This window comes from Ailuropoda melanoleuca, chromosome 16 (assembly GCF_002007445.2).
Source record: "Ailuropoda melanoleuca isolate Jingjing chromosome 16, ASM200744v2, whole genome shotgun sequence".
Taxonomy (NCBI): domain Eukaryota; kingdom Metazoa; phylum Chordata; class Mammalia; order Carnivora; family Ursidae; genus Ailuropoda; species Ailuropoda melanoleuca.
The window spans coordinates 49219069-49235107 of record NC_048233.1 but is presented as its reverse complement, the minus strand read 5'-3'; the positions used below and the strand labels follow the sequence as shown (position 1 = coordinate 49235107).

Genomic DNA, 16039 nt, shown 5'->3' with positions numbered 1-16039 from the left:
CATTCTGTGAAAAAAATTATTAAGAATATAATAAGTGTATTCATGAAAATATACACTTTAGAGCACAAGCATTTCGAGAGTACCCAGAATCCTCTGTTAACTGGGGCTTTAAAGCTACTGGGAGTCAGCAGAACACAGAGAAGCCGATCTGCATAGACTTTCTACACAACTTTTGCACAACAATCAGGAAAGAACAGGGATGGATGTGCTATTAAAGCAGACCAGGATATTGCTGGCTACAGAGAATATTTGTACAACTTTCCATTTGTTTATGTATGAAAAATCTCCACTGAAGAATAGCTAACATCCAGTCAGCACAGCTGTTACCGCTTTATTCACCAGCGAGACACAAAAATGCAATTTGATACACGTAAAAAAACACATCCCTTCTTCGTCGAGTGTTTAGATAATTCCTTATAAACAATATTAGAGAAGTGAATACTTTTCCTTCTTCCTCTATAAACCACATTAAAAATTTTTGTGCTGTCATTGGTACAGCTTTGAATGAACGTTTATAGTACTTGAAAATGGTATATATAATTCCAACTGTACCTTCTGGTTCGAAAGCTAGAACTTCTTAGGTAAGGTTTAGGCTTTTTAATTACCCGGGGCCAGGGGAGACAGCGTGCACAGTGGGTTTTTACATATGGAAGGATATCGACATCTGCTGACATCTTATCACAGAGTAGCTTCCATAAAGATGCTTGGACAAGTGTGGGAGACGTTTGAATCTCTGGAACCAGGAGAGCTTTTTCTAAGAACCCCGTCAGCCTTGAGAGTATGCTTTGGAAGTTTGGGTTTTCACCTTTTGAGAGAGGTAGACAGATAGAGGGGGGAAGGACCTTGGCATAGGAGGTGACCTATAAGCAGCAGAGATGTGTTTTAAAACAATATACCTTTTGTAGCACCAGCTTTAAGTTATCGAAAGAAATAACGTGCTAAATGTATCACATACAAAATGATTCTTTGCTCTTCACATCTATAAAAGACTTGGGAGGCTCCGTGGTATGTGGTGGGAGGAGCTTCCCAGAGCACAGGTGAGTGAAACAGTGGGAAGGTATATTCAGCATTTGCCACCACTATGTTGCCTTGACCACTTGGGTACTGAAGGCTATTTTTATGTTTAGGGTCTCGCTGGAAATCCATGTCCAACCAAGAGAAGCAGCCGTATTACGAAGAGCAGGCCCGGCTAAGCAAGATCCACTTAGAGAAGTACCCGAACTATAAATACAAACCTCGACCGAAACGCACCTGCATTGTTGATGGCAAAAAACTCCGGATCGGGGAGTATAAGCAACTGATGAGGTCTCGGAGGCAGGAGATGAGGCAGTTCTTTACTGTGGGGTGAGTGTTCCCGAGAATGTAGCCACCTGGGCTTTCCCTTCCCGGTAGGAAACCGCAGGACAGCTACCGGCAGTGGGTTTGGGAAGGAGATTAGGGAAGGGAGGAGGTCGAGACCTACCCAGGGGCTTGGCTGTGGTGATCTTTGCAGTGTTACACACACACACACACACACACACACACACACACACACACACACAGTCTTGCAGCTTGGCTCCTGTTCAACAGCGCGAAACAAACCTGGTCGCCCTTCTCCTTGTCTCCCAAACGAGTCTAAGATGTTCCGTGCCCACACACAAAGTTGCTGGTAGTTTATCTAAGCAGACATACAGGGAGAATGAATAAAAACTAACTTAAGAAATCCCCGGAAGCTTTCCAGCTTCTCTGGGTGGTGCTTCTGATTCTAATCACAATAGTCTGCTTTTGTTGTGGGATCTACCACAAGATAATTGGCCTTGACATTGGTTAGAGGACCTCATTTTTGGCATAAGATCCAGAACTCCTGTTGCAGTAAATTATTCTGTGGTGGAAGCAATAACAATGTGGATTTTCTTGCTTAAATCAGAAACTAGACATGTTTTTGATATCTTCAAGTCTGATTTCATGTCATTTTGTTTAAAAATTAGGTAATAGATTTCTGGTATGAATTTCGACTTGGCTGACTGGCTGTCTGCATTGAAAAGAGGCCCCTTGTAACCACAGCAGTGGGGATAAGTGGGGATGCAGATGCCTGTAGGTTCCAGCATGCCCAGGCCCAGAAGCACAGGGGGTGACAAACCAGAGGACCTTTCTGGAGGCACTGGCCTGAGGCAGCTGCAGTCGGATTGGGAAGATACTTGCGATAGGCCTTAAGAGAGAGGAGTAAGTAAAAAGGCAGCTGGATTCACTGTTAACCAGGGGGAGCATGGAGGAGCTATTACATGGCAGGGAAATGGGACAGCTTCCCCTGCAGGTAAGGAAAAGATGTACCTTAGAGGAAAAGTAAAGAGCTGTTTATTTTTTAAGGACACTAAAAAAATAACATCTTGGAATAGAAAGTTGGCTTCAGAAGCATGTGTTTAGTAGCATAAAATTAATTTGGAATAGTAAATAGAATACAAAATATAAAAATAAAAGGCCAATGAAAGCCGTCCGGGTCATGAATCTGTGCCCTACCCTAGAGAGTTCTGGAGAAGAGCATGGGCTCCAGAGTTTGACTGCTGAGGTTCAAGCACGGTGCCACCCACCTGGGCAAGTTACTGACCTTCTGTGAGCCTCTGTTTCCTCATGTACGGAATGAAATAAATAACAGTACCTGTCTTGTACAGTTGTTGAGAGGATTCAGCGAGGCAGGGCTTTTGAAAATACTTTTATAGTGCTTAGTCCATTATCAATAAAGGTGAGTTTTTATCGTTATCATTACTATTAAATATGGATTTACTATCACAATAAAACTATATTTTATGTTATACCCCAGAGAGTCAATGAGTTTCTTTACACTGTGGCAGAACTTTTTTGAGGTAAAGGGAGTCTTAAGCCACTTTATTTGAGAATCCCAATCTATTAACAGATAAAGCTGTGCCAAAATAGGTCTATCAAATTCTTCTGTATTATAAATGTTTGCATTTTAAAAAATAATGCTTTTAGCACCGGAAGTGCAATGAAGTATAAGTAGGCTATTTACTGGCGATTTAGAAACTTTATTAAAAATACCGATTCACGGTGCGCTTTGAGAAGCATAGTCACGTAAAACAAAATACACATTTATTTTAACTGTGTGATGAATGTCTTCTTTTAATCCTGTCTCTGAGACTGTACATAATCTCCTTTGAGCAGAGAATCAAAGTTTAAGTTTGAGATCCTTTGTGATTCCCACTCTTTTTTCATGTCATGTCTCTGTGTGTCTAATGGCACATAATGGGTCTCTTTTGCCATAGTCTGGACGGCTATGAGGTACCATTTTAGTTCCCCGATACTTATTTGAAGATGTGAGATGTGGTAATTCTATTTGGTTAATTTCCCCTTACTAGAGGCTACGCTGAAGTGGCACTAGATCAAAATACCTCAACACATGATGATGCGTGTAAGATTTAAAAAAATTGAAACGACTCAACAGCATCTACCGTTTGTTGTCTGCTGTATCCTGTATACTGGCCATTTTAGATATACAAATCGCATAATCCTCCAAATAAGATAAAGAAATCAGGGTCCTGTGGCCGCCAAAAGGTGACAAAGAGTCAAGGTTTAAATCCGAGTCTCTGCCTCCGTCATGCCTAACGACTGAGGAGTTGTCCTTACCACAGTGCCCCAAAATATGCCTCATCGCCCCATTGTGGCACAGTTAGGAGCTGCGCTATTTGGAAAAGAACTCCTAGGACCTTTGGTTGTGGTGTGTGATGGCATTAAAGGAGCTTTGAAATTTAGAGACAAAGGATCCTGTTGCTGGTAGTGTAGGGGGTCCTTTACGGAAGGCTCATTTTACACCGTGGAGTGGGGCTTACAGATGTGCAGGCAAGGGCCAGAATGTCTCGTTCTTTAATTTTCACTGCGAGTATTTTCCTCTGCCCAGCATTGGTAATATTTGCAACCTAAAGCCAGGTATTATTTCTACTTAAAGATTTGTATTCTCTTTTAAGTAGTTGTATTTGATAGATTATTAACTCCCTGGGGTTCATCTTTGGAAATTCATCTTCATTAGATGTGAGGTTATTACAAGAGGGAAAAGAAACAAGAAATTCAAAGATTGCTATTGACTTCTTGAAGGAATGGGGGCGAGATCAATTTTTATAGCTGATTTTGAAAAGACATGCATAACTTTCAAGCCAATAGAATTACATACATTGCTCAGCGTTGTCATGCATTTTACTGATGGTTGATACAACTAAAAGTTCAGCGAGTTAGATTTTTTTTCACTCAGCTATTATGAAATAAATTTACCAATAATATGAAACGGAGTAAGGTTAGCTTTTCCCTTAGATTTAACCCCTTTGATCGACAGGTTAAGTATAAGAACTTTTAAGAATTTTGGTGAGTACTGTTAATGTTGAAATGATATTCATTAGGACACATGTACCTACAACATTGTCTTCTCCCAAAGAATTCTGGCCCAATGTACTTCCACTTATTTGAAGTTTATTCAGTAATTTACCTGTGAACTCATAGAGAATTATGCAGGTACTATAAAATATCAAATCTTGGGCTACTTTTTGAATAAAAATAATGGTAAATTATTGAATGCTTGCTAAAGACTGTGATGAGTGATTTATACAGATTATTGCAAATACAACAAAAATACAACATGAGCAGTTACATCCTCACTATGGGGTTGAAAAACACAGGGTTCAGAGATGTTCAATAATTTGTCCAAGGCCACACAGCTAGTAAACTGCAGAGGTGAGATTTAAACAGGCTTGTGTGAATGGGAGCCCTGTGACCTCTCCACCCTTACATACTCTCTCACTTAGAGCCTACACCCTCTGTAGTGCGATAGTTACAGACACTGATGCTGGAACCAGACTGTTCTGTCTCAAGGACCAGATCTGCTTGTTCCTGGCTCTGGCAACTAATACACCGCGATCTTTAGTCCTCTGAAGTCTCCACTTGCCCTTGGGAACTTATTTGAACTCTCTGTACCTCAATTTCCTCATACATAAAATGGAGTGCTGACCATAATACCTACGAAACTGGGCCCTTCTGAAGATTGACTAGCTAGATCTATCTCAAGTGCTTAGAACAACGCCTGGCATTTAGGAAGCCCAGAATCAGGGCAAATATTATTATTCTAGAAAAACAATGCTACATGCCAAGTATGTATCTCATATTATAAAGAATTGTATTCTAGTGCCTTGTGCAGGAAGTGATCTGAACATTTGCCATTTTGATCTTAATCCGAAAGAGGTTGAATCAAGCCTTTGACATACCTATAAATATAATTGATTCACATAGGCTAGCCTTACTATTTTCAGTATTGTCCTCCTGTAGAGAAAGCTGGATTAGAGTCTCTAACAGGCAATATAAAAAGATTGCTATTATTTCCATTTTTTACTGCAGTATCAACTACAGAGATGGACGACGCGTAGGCTTATCTCCTAATGAAACAGACTTCGTGGTCTTCATTTATAAAGGCTGTAAAAGTCTGAAAGATCAGCAAACAAGGGGGATTTGCCAAATTAATACATAAGGGTTTTTTGTTTTTGGTTTTGGTTTTGGTTTTGGTTTTTTTTTGCAGTTGGCTAAGCTAGGCTATATTCCAGGAATATTCTTGTGATCTGGAAACCATGCAACAATGCTGAGCTCTATCAGGGTCAGCTTTACCCTTTACTTGGGCTGGAAGGAGGGGTTCTTAGCCATCTCTGCTCATATCAGCTTCATGTGTATACTTTTACAAACATCTACAACTTTTGTTTTGATGTGCACATTCATTATTTGTAAAGCCCAGTACTTGCCAGCTATTCCTGTTTGTGAAATCTGCAGTGTTTGAATTTTGACTTTGCAATTGATCTGTAAAGGAAGGAAAAATGCTTTTTAGGAAAGTAATTTCCGATAGACAAAGCTTGAGCCTGCTGGCTGGATTTTCCATTTTGTTAATTGATTGGTCCGTCAATTGGTAAGGGCTTATTTGAAACCAGTGATGTGCCCAGCAGTGTACTAAATTAATATAGGACATGAAGCATTAATTCTGTACACAATGAGCTTTCAGAGAGTGTTATAGTCAGAGAAACCAGACGCATACATAAACATATTAGCAAATAATAGTTTGTTATACATACATATACACAGAGTGTGAGAACACATTGCACAGTGCTGCACATAGTGTACAGTGAAGTACTGATTTTGATTTTATGATAAGATCAAGCAAAGCTCAGGGGAGGAGAGATTACTATGCATTAGGGCTAACCATAGGTCATCCTTGAGGAAGGGGACTTGACGTTTGGGTAGGGTCAAGCTGGTGGAAAGTGGACGTCAAGATTCCTGGGAAGAAGAGCAGGAACACATGGAGGGAAATGCAGAAATGTTCGATAGCTAAAATAGCGAGGCTAGCCTAGGGATTATTCCTGGCAGTAAAGAAAAGTAAGAGAGGTAGGGTGGAGCAATATTTTGGAAACCATTGAAAGCCAAGATTCAGCAACTATAATTAGCCATGCTTACTTGATTTTTTAGTCTTTTATTATGCTGGTAACAATAATGAGAAAGCAAGGCCAGCATGATAGTTAGCTTATGATTTTGCACTCATAGAATCAGCGGTAACTTGGAAGTGGCCTCAGAAGTCTTACGCTTTAAGTAGCCAGCTGCTGTAGGAGCCCTCTCTGAGTTCTGCTTGAACTATTCTAGGGCCAGAGAGCTCACCACTTCCCAAGGGAGCTAGTTTCTTTGTGGGACATGTCCTAATGCTAGAAAGTTCTTGTCTCTTAACTGAGCAATGATCTACCTTTCTGCTACTTGGTTGCTTAGTTCTAATCCTCTTCTTTGGTCCCTCTTCTAGAGCAAGTCTCTTCCTCATTTATAAAGATAAGCACTCAAACATTTAAAGATGGTTATATTCACATTTCTTCTCCACTATCTTCCCTCGCAAATGTCTAGTCTCATTACATCTTTTCTTCTCTCAAATAGGTTACCCAGCTTTTTCATTTGTTTCCCCCCTCATTCACTAGTTCATTCATTCATTCATTCATTCATTCCATGTACACAACATGGAGTGTGCCTCCTGTGTTCCAGGCATTGTCTAAGTTCTAGAGTTGTATCAGTGAAAATTCCTGTCCTCGTGCAACTTACATTCCAAGGGGGGAAGTCAGACAACCAATCAATAAATGAATAAATAAAATATCAAATAAAAATAAGTGCCTTAGAACAAAGTAAAATAGGGAAAGTGTAGGGAGTGTCAGAGGATGGAGCGCAATTTTAAAAAGAGTAGCTGCAGAACGTCACTGAGCAGCTCGCACTTGAAGCAAAGGCCACGGAGTGAGAGAACAAGCTGTGTGGGTCTCTGGGAGAAGAACCGGGCAGGGAGAGCAGCCACTGCTGAGGTCTGGAGGGAAGGTTGCGATTGGCATGTTCAAGAATTAACGAGGCCAGAGTGGTAAGAGCAGAGTGGGTAGGTGGGAAAAGTCAGAGATGTCAGAGAGGTAGTAGGGAGTCAAACTGTGAAAGGACCTTTAGCCATCGTGAAGACTTTGAATCTGACCCTGAGGGAGATGGAAAGGCATGGGAGGGTCATGAGCAGAAAAGCACTGTGATGGGACTTAGGTTTTAAAAAGATCACTCTATCTACTGTGTTGAGTATTGTCTGAAGGGGGCATGGCTGAAATAAGGAGGCAGGCTCTTACTATAAACCAGATTAGGGTTGACGGTGGCCTGGACCAGATTTGTAGGGGTGAGGGTAACAAGAAGTGGACGGATTCTGGATGTGGTCCTGACAGCGGACCGCTAGGATTTGCTGATGGACTGGATATAGGGTTTGAGAGGATGTGCAGTTACCGAGGATTGGCCCAAGCAGCCAGAAAGATGAAGCAATCATTGACCAAGCTCAGAAGGGCCCTGAGAGGAGCAGGAAATGGAGATAATCAGGAGTTCAGTTTCGGACCTGTAAGATTGAGATGGTATTTTGACATCCAAATCGAATAAGAAGTTATATACATATATGACTCTGGGATTTAAGAATGTAGTGCTTACTGGACATACAAATTTGAGAGTTATCAGCACCTAGATAATATTTGAAGCTATGAAAAATGGACAAGCTCACCAAGGGAATTGATTGAGATAGAGAAGAGATGAGGTACAAGGACTGATCCTTGGGTACTTCAGAGTTTAGATGTCAGGTTGATAAGGAGGGAGGGTACACCCAGGAGAGCGACAAGCAATGAGATAGGAAGAAGACCAGAAGACCAGCAAAGAAAGCGGTTCAGCAAGGGGAAAAGTGGCCAACTGTATCGAATGCTGCTTATGGCATAGGTCAAGTAAGATGAGGACCAAGAACTGACTTTTGAATTTAACAACATGGAGATCATTGGTAGTGTGACCTTTACAAGCTGTATTTCAGTGGAGTGTTGGGAGTGATTGAAGTAGATTTAAGAATTTAGTAGAAGAAATGAAGAGAGTGAATATACACAGTGTTTCAATGAGTTTTGTTTTAAAGGCGATGGAGAAATGGAGCAGGAGCTGGAGGGAATGCAAGTCAAGAAAGAGTTTGTTGTTTTCGTTTTTAAAGTGGGAGAGATTATGGCATGTTTATGTGCTAATGGGAATGATCCAGGAAAGAGGGAAAATAGATCATGCATATGGGAGAGACAGTCACTGGAGAGAGATCCTTAGTAAGCGAGAACAGATAGATTCAGTGAAGAAGCGAAAGGATTGGCCTTACACTGGATTACAAATTCATTCAAAATACAGGAAGGCAGGCAGAGAATTAGAGCAGACAGAGGTAGATGCATAAATGTGATGGCGGGAGCTTGTGAAAAATTTCTTCTGATTACTTCTAATTTCTCTGTGAAATGGAAAGCCAGGTCATCAACTGAGAGTGAGGATATGGGAGAAGTTGGGCATCCAAGGAGGGTTGAGAGGTATGAAATAATTATCTAGGAGAGTAGAAGAAGGAGTGGCCTAGGAAAAAGTACAACATGATGGCTGAACAGCACCAGAGGCCAATTTGAAATTCATGCTCAAAAATTCAGAGACTAGTACATACTCACGGCAGTGTGTTCTGCAGCCAAGTTCAGCTGCGTGGGAGTGCTCACAAGCAGGCAGAGAGTTCGTGTAAGGGGGGGAGAGGACCTGCGAGACAGTGACTAACCACAGGATTTATCCTGGCTAAAGAGGTAAAGTCAGGAAAACGAGGGGGAGGGACAGGAGAACAGCGAAAATTGGTCAAAGGATCAAGGAGTTGTAGATGCCCATAGGGTGGGAGAATTATTGAACTGGGGTTTTAGAGAAAGAAAACTAGAAAGATAAGATGTGGTGGTCAGAGAGTGGGATGTTTAAAATGGAGAACAGGGTGGGGTTACAGCTGGAAATGACAAGGTCTGCTGACACAGGAAGGGGGCCAGATCATCACCGCGGAGAGGAGGTCAAGAAATTGAGGTAGCAAGGTGTTGAAATTCTCACGTCTGTGGATAGTGAGTCATCAAGAATTACGGCAGGAGAAATGTTGGAGAGGGAGTGACAGTAAGCCAGGAGCTAATGTCTTTAAGGAATGAGGGGCGATGACCAGGAGGAAGTAAATAGGGGGTCAGCGGGTGACATAGTCTGGTATCCCTCTACCACCAGTAGCAGGCTTCTGAATATCAAGTTGTACAGATGTTTTATTTGTTTGTTTGTTTTCAGTGTTCCATTACCAACTTAAGGTCCAAGTATTGTCAAATATGTGGAGCCCAGTTTAGAAAAGGTTGATTCTGATTCATATTGCCAAGTAGTTTTCTGATGGTGTGAGCTTGCCTTTCTCGCCCTAATCTTGATATCCAGTAGAGAATTTGCAACATTAAGAAAGGGTTCTGCTCGTATGGCCTTGGACAAACAATTTAAACTCTCTGAAACTTAGTTGGTAACTTCATCAGTAAAGAGGGGAAATAATATTCGCCTCTTAGGCTTATCGTGAGGATTAAAGAAGATAGTGTGAAAGCATCTAAGCATTGTCCCCAGCACATAACAGGAGCTCAATTAAAATTTATTTAATAGATCAATACATATAGATATTTTGATTAAAAAATACTGCAAAACCGACCATCTATTCTTTCTAAAAAGAGAACGTCCTGTATGAAAAGAAAGTGTACCATTGGATAGCTTGTATATGGTATGTAGAGTTTATGTTACAGATTAGCTCACCAAATTGGGAAATCTGTAAAATGGGTTAATATTGCAATAAAAGTTTTTACTCTACACTCATTATGTGATTAAGGCAAAAATATTTTTATTGCAATTATCCAAGTTTCAGTAAAAAATTTAATGAGACATTCACCGCCTTGGGCAGGCTAGCACGAAATTTAATTTGTGTTAATTGGCCCCAAAGTTAAGAAGCAGAAGTATGCTGTTTTTAGAATTTGATTCTGTGAGAGGGAAACCAGTATCTTATGAGATGTGTCTATGCAGAGATATAGTTCCTCTATCATCTTCTTCAGGCAATAAAAAAAAAAATCACCCCGAGCATCATAGAAAATGGATCAATATCAGGTGCTTAGTGCCAACTGTGTACCAGCAGGATCTATAGAAATCAGAAATGTTTATGAGACACAGTAAGCATAGTGTATTTGTATATTGAGTATCTATAGAGGAAAGAGTGATAGAATTCAAGTCAAGTGGCCTAGCTTCAAAGGCTTGGCTCTGCTGGTTGTTGAATGCAGGGCTTTAAACAAGGCCTTACTTTCTTCATCTGAAACCTGGGCATGACAGTACCTCATGGGGTTGCCACGTTAATGGAATGAGGTGATGTATACGAAAGTATTCGATATATTATGTTAGAGGTGAAGGAATCATTGTCATGCCTTCTGGGGACCGGAAGAGGTTGTTAAAGATAGCATTACGAGGTACCTCACAGAGCGATTCTAGGTCATTTCTATCATTTTTCCTTCTACCAGCCTGGAAGGCATGCAGGGTTTTTTGAGAAAATTATCCCAGAAATATCAAAGAATAGCTGGTAACTAAGCTACTTCTCTATAGATTCCGGGTGTTTTTCTGACTGAGGTGGATAGAAAGATTTGACAATTTCTGTAGAACAGGGTCAATAAGAACAATTCAACGGATGGACTGACCTGAAGTTGTGAATATTAAAAGGCGAAAGGACCTACCAGGACTTCCCTGACCCCAGCTCTCATAAACATGTGGAAAGTGAAGCTCAGAAGGGATAGTTACAGTGATATTTTGAAATGAATTTAAATTGTAATTGTCCATTAAGGTTGAGGAACACTTGGTAAACATTGCAACCAAGAGAATATTGTTTCAGTCATAGTCCGTGAGCTTGGTGTTGTAGGTCTTTAATTCTTTCAACCGATTACAGTCCCTCAAGGGAAATTGAGAGGCAGGTAGCAAAGTCTCCCTGTAGAGGGAGAGACGGACCTTCACACAGAGTCTGGTAAGCTTATTTGAACTAGAGTACCATTCTGACAGAATGATCTGGTGTGACCCGGCCTTGGCACCCGCTAGGATCCGGGATGAGGCAATGTGTGTTATTCTGATAAGTTGCAGGGCTCTTGCTGCCCTTCAGTCCTGACTCCTCTAACCCAGCGCCGGGCCAGGGCCTTGGGAGTAATGACGTCCAAGATGATCCTTCCATGATTATGAAAATAGAAGCTCCTTAAAGGAGCGTCCCTACAAGTTCAGCCACAGAAGTAGGTAGACATTTGCATGGACACCAAATCTGACTCTCTGGGGCATACTTGATCCTTTCTCCTCTTGATCTTCCCTTTGCACAGTTCTCAAGCCAAGGTGAAGACACATGCCTGCTTAACAGTGTCGTTAATGTATGTCTCGTGCTACCGGTCATTTTGTTTTATCATCCTGGGAGATCTTAAAAAATGATGTCACATGTAACTTTTGGAATTGACTACCGCATTTGTTTCAAATGCGAAGTGTTATTCACTTTGCCATGTGTAATGTTGTAAGAACCCTGCTTTTATGTTTCAAAACCATCGATAAATTGCTCCATGGTATTGCTTAATGCCCAACCATAGCATCAGGGAGCTGTGCAGGACTCCTCCAGGGAGCACCTTTGTACCGTTTTGTCATCTGCTTAGAATGTCAGACAAAGCCCCCTTTTGGAATGTGTGGGGGAGGAATTCCAATGCCACCCGGAAGAACAGATAGAGAGATAGTTCTTCCTGTTTTATTTTATTTTTTGAATCCATACAGGCAGCAGCCTCAGATTCCAATCACCACAGGAACGGGTGTTGTGTATCCTGGTGCTATTACTATGGCAACTACCACACCATCACCTCAGATGACATCTGACTGCTCTAGCACCTCGGCCAGCCCGGAGCCCAGCCTCCCAGTCATCCAGAGCACTTATGGCATGAAGACGGACGGCGGGAGCCTAGCTGGAAATGAGATGATTAATGGAGAAGATGAAATGGAAATGTATGACGACTATGAAGATGATCCCAAATCAGACTATAGCAGTGAAAATGAAGCCCCGGAAGCTGTCAGTGCCAACTGAGGAGTGTGTGTTTGCTGAATTAAAATACTTTGACATTTCACCTCCCCTCCCCCAACAAAAAGTTCTTAAAGAGCCCGCATGCATTTGTGGCTCCACAATTACATCAGCAGAATGGTCTTAATTGTTTCGTAAAGTGTGAGACAGATTAAGTTTTCCCGGATTTTTCATGAACTTGAGTTTTTGTCGTTATTGTTATTGTTGTTGTTGTTGTTTTTTTAATTTAGGTGAAGACATATTAAATATGAGACACCAGGACTTGAAAATTTATCTCAGCCCATAGCTGTCTTACAAGTCTTATATTTTTGTCTTACTTTTTTTTTTTTTTCCTTTTGGATGTTGATAAAGGTTTAAGTTACTGTTTTAGATGGGGTTAAACATTCTCACTCAGGTATGCTGTGCCGGCCTACAGGTTGTGAATGTGTTTTTATTCTGAATTATTGGAGAGAACAACTGAGGGTTCCGTATTGTGAAGCAGAACAAGTCCGCAGCGCGTGCAGCTGCGTGTAGGGCGTATTCAGAAGGCCTCGGAATTCCATTTTTCCATGTGTAGAGTTAAACTTTGAATGTGCCAAACTTTTCTCAGAACTTTTGAATCTTCATATTTTGAAAGTCTTAAAGGAGACACTGCGAAGTCTTAGACAATCTTTGGCATCTTAAGATAAAATAGCAAACCACACATTTTTTTTTCCAGAAAATGGTAAAGTACTCAGGAATCTGGAGACGAGATATTGTAAGGAATGAACAAGGTTGCCACGGTGCACGTACCCAATCGCGTTTGCCTCTTGACGTGCCATCAGTGCGTGACGCGCTGCGACGCGCGCACCAGAGCGTTCACCACACCAGATACCCACGCGGTGGTCTTCTCTGCCGGAGACCACCTCTCACTACATCCATTATCCCTTCGCCTTTTAACCCTGACATTCAGTCTTAACACATTTTCTCTTAAATAATTTATTCATTCCAGAATGTCAAGGGTCCACTTACTATTTATTTGAAAAAAAATGTTGGTGGCATTAATTTAATAGTTCTTGTTTTTCACCCTCCTTCCCTGAAGATCTTTTCAGCCCCTTTCACCTCCTTCTCCTGCTACATACAAAAGATGTACATAGCGATTTTATGTCCCCAGAGCATCTGGAAGCATTTCTGAAACAAGATTCTGTTAAATCCTGAAATCGTTTTTAAACAGAGGTGTACATCTGGCTGCAGGGCTGGGTATTCGGACGCAGGGTAGAGTCTTACACGGCAACAGGCATGCCCCCCAGGTTCTCCGTGACCTCAAGGCTTTGCCAGAATTTCCCTCCACTTCAGTTTAGCAACGGTGCTAAGGTCGGCGTCAGCGGCGTATCCCCTAAATGCCATTTGGCAGCAAGGGTCAGCCGTGGTGACTGCCAGGCAGGAGGGTCCCACAGCCAAGCCTGAAGCCCAAGGTTGTGGACCACGGAGGAGGCCATCGCGATGCTGTCATGGGCTGGCACCTCCACACTGACTTGCCTTGTCGCATCTGGCACACCTAGGGAGGTTTTTCTGCAAAATCCCCAGGATTCGAGAAGCCACATGAATAGCCTCAAGGCAAAGATAGAGGCAAATAGTCATGATACATCCAGAGAATGAAAGAAAAACATAGGGAAGGAGAAGGAGGGGAAATACATTCCCTATAGGGGATGTTCCTACTGTTAACTCTGGGGAACGGATGACTCCAGGGCTGCAGATGAGCTCCTCTGGCTCCCTCCGTCCATCGCTGGCCACGTGAGGGGGAGGGGCATGCCTCCCTACGAACACGATTAACAGCACTGGTCACAGGAGGATTTCTCTGGAGATGTGCTGATGGGCTGGGAGGCAGCGAGGTTTCCTCCCGCTCTCCTATCTACTGGGAGCTCAGCCATGCCATTTTGACCTTCCTGAAACCAGGACTGACTGCCTACGGTGGGGGAGGGAGCCTCACCTGGAGTGGTTCAATGGGAAAATGTCAGTTCATGGGACAGTTCACCTCACAGGACAACCCAGAATCTGATCACCAGGACATAGGAACGGCCCCATCAGATTTCTTGAGCCATTTTGTCACTTGGAAGAAAATAGTGTACCTTCATATTTATTTAAGGAGTGCTCAAGGCCATACCTACTAGCAATAAATAGGTCTAGCCAAGATGTTACTGGTTGCGTCATTAGCTGGGAGTGCTCTCCATAAGCTGACTAAGGTACTGATAGGAATGTTTCGTTCTTAGTATTGGTTGGGGATTGGAACTTTGTTTTTGTACATTTGTTTCAAATGAGGAGGAGGTCATTTTTTCTCAAAAAATGAATATTTATTATTGTCTTACTGATTTCTTTTGATTATATACCTCTCCTCCTCACTTCATACTCATGTTTTTTTCTCTTTCTCTTTGACTCTTGCTTTTGCTGTCTCCTCCTCTCNCCCCCCCCCCCCCCCTTTTTTTTTTTTTTTTTTTTTTTTGCCCCATAGGTAGAGTGCTGTATGGCTAGCATTGTATTGTATGTAATTAATTTTGCACAAAGGCAAACATTTAGAATAGTAGGTTAATTTTGTTTGTTTTTATGACCATGCCAAAATAATATTCTGGGCTGGTGGAGAACAAAGGACTGTTCTTTAGGACTGAAACTTGATTTTGCTTGTAGTTAAAAAAAAAAGAAAGAAAGAAAGAAAGAAAAAAAAGCAACAAAAAACACACACACTCACAGATGTTGTTTCGTAAGTGTTATAAGCACTGGATATAAATGGTATTTTTTATCACTTCTGACTAATGTGAAACTGTTGTACGAAAACGACATGAACAAAAGTCATCTGTTTCGACTCGTGTGGGCTTGCCTCACAGTTGCCGGATTTGAGTCATTTTTATGTCTTGTTATTTCATTTATTTATGCAAAATACATGTGTGTATGAACACTTTGTTTTGGCCCCAGCTCTGCCTCAGTACCGGGGTGCAGTTACTTCTAGCCGGGTTCTGAAGGGTGAAAGGCTATTCAGGAACGATCTGATTGGAAACGTCTCTTTCATTGGGTCAAACAGTGATGCTGTATTTGAATCTAAATTCTGCGTATAAGCAGTCTATTCTATTTATTAGCCAAGTTTGGCTCTAAATATCCATGGAAATTAAGAATGACAATCATAGGGATCACTTCTTTTTCTTTTCAGTGGGGCTTAAACAAAGTTTTTATGACTTTACCATCTCATTTTAGATGTTTCTAATTGTGTAAATATAACATAGAAATAGAATTTATTTTTGGTTCATGAATACTTAGTGAGATATAAGTTATGTATTTCCTTTTCGTTCTCTATCAATATATGTTGGTCCAGACTAGGAGTTGACGAGTCACTGTACCTCATGGGGATAGTGAACTAGCAGCCACAGTGAGAGAGCAGTGTTCCACCTGCCGCTGGGGCAGTCAAACCCTTCTCTCGGGTTCCCATGCAGTTTGGAACCCACCGTCCGCAGACTCAGACTCTTACTTATTTTTTTATTATAGAAAGTCGATGAATTGAACGTACTAAATTTCCAGGACAGCTGGGGGAGAGTCTGTTTGCTTTTGGAAGTCCCACATAAATCTTACAAGGTAGTTCTGTGA

General features: G+C 41.6%; 1 protein-coding gene across 31 annotated transcripts in view; it reads left to right on the top strand.

Annotated features, from left to right (window-relative positions):
• Nucleotides 1-14869, top strand: part of SOX6 (SRY-box transcription factor 6) — a 583500-nt gene extending 568631 nt beyond the window's left edge. For all 31 annotated transcript variants that reach the window (XM_034646122.1, XM_034646128.1, XM_034646121.1 and 28 more), the window contains 2 exons: nt 1128-1344; nt 12154-14869. In XM_034646122.1, the coding sequence (XP_034502013.1) occupies nt 1128-1344; nt 12154-12457 (521 nt within the window). In that variant the 3' untranslated portion in view covers nt 12458-14869. The remainder of the gene's footprint in view (nt 1-1127; nt 1345-12153) is intronic.
• The last annotated feature ends 1170 nt before the right edge of the window (nt 14870-16039 follow it).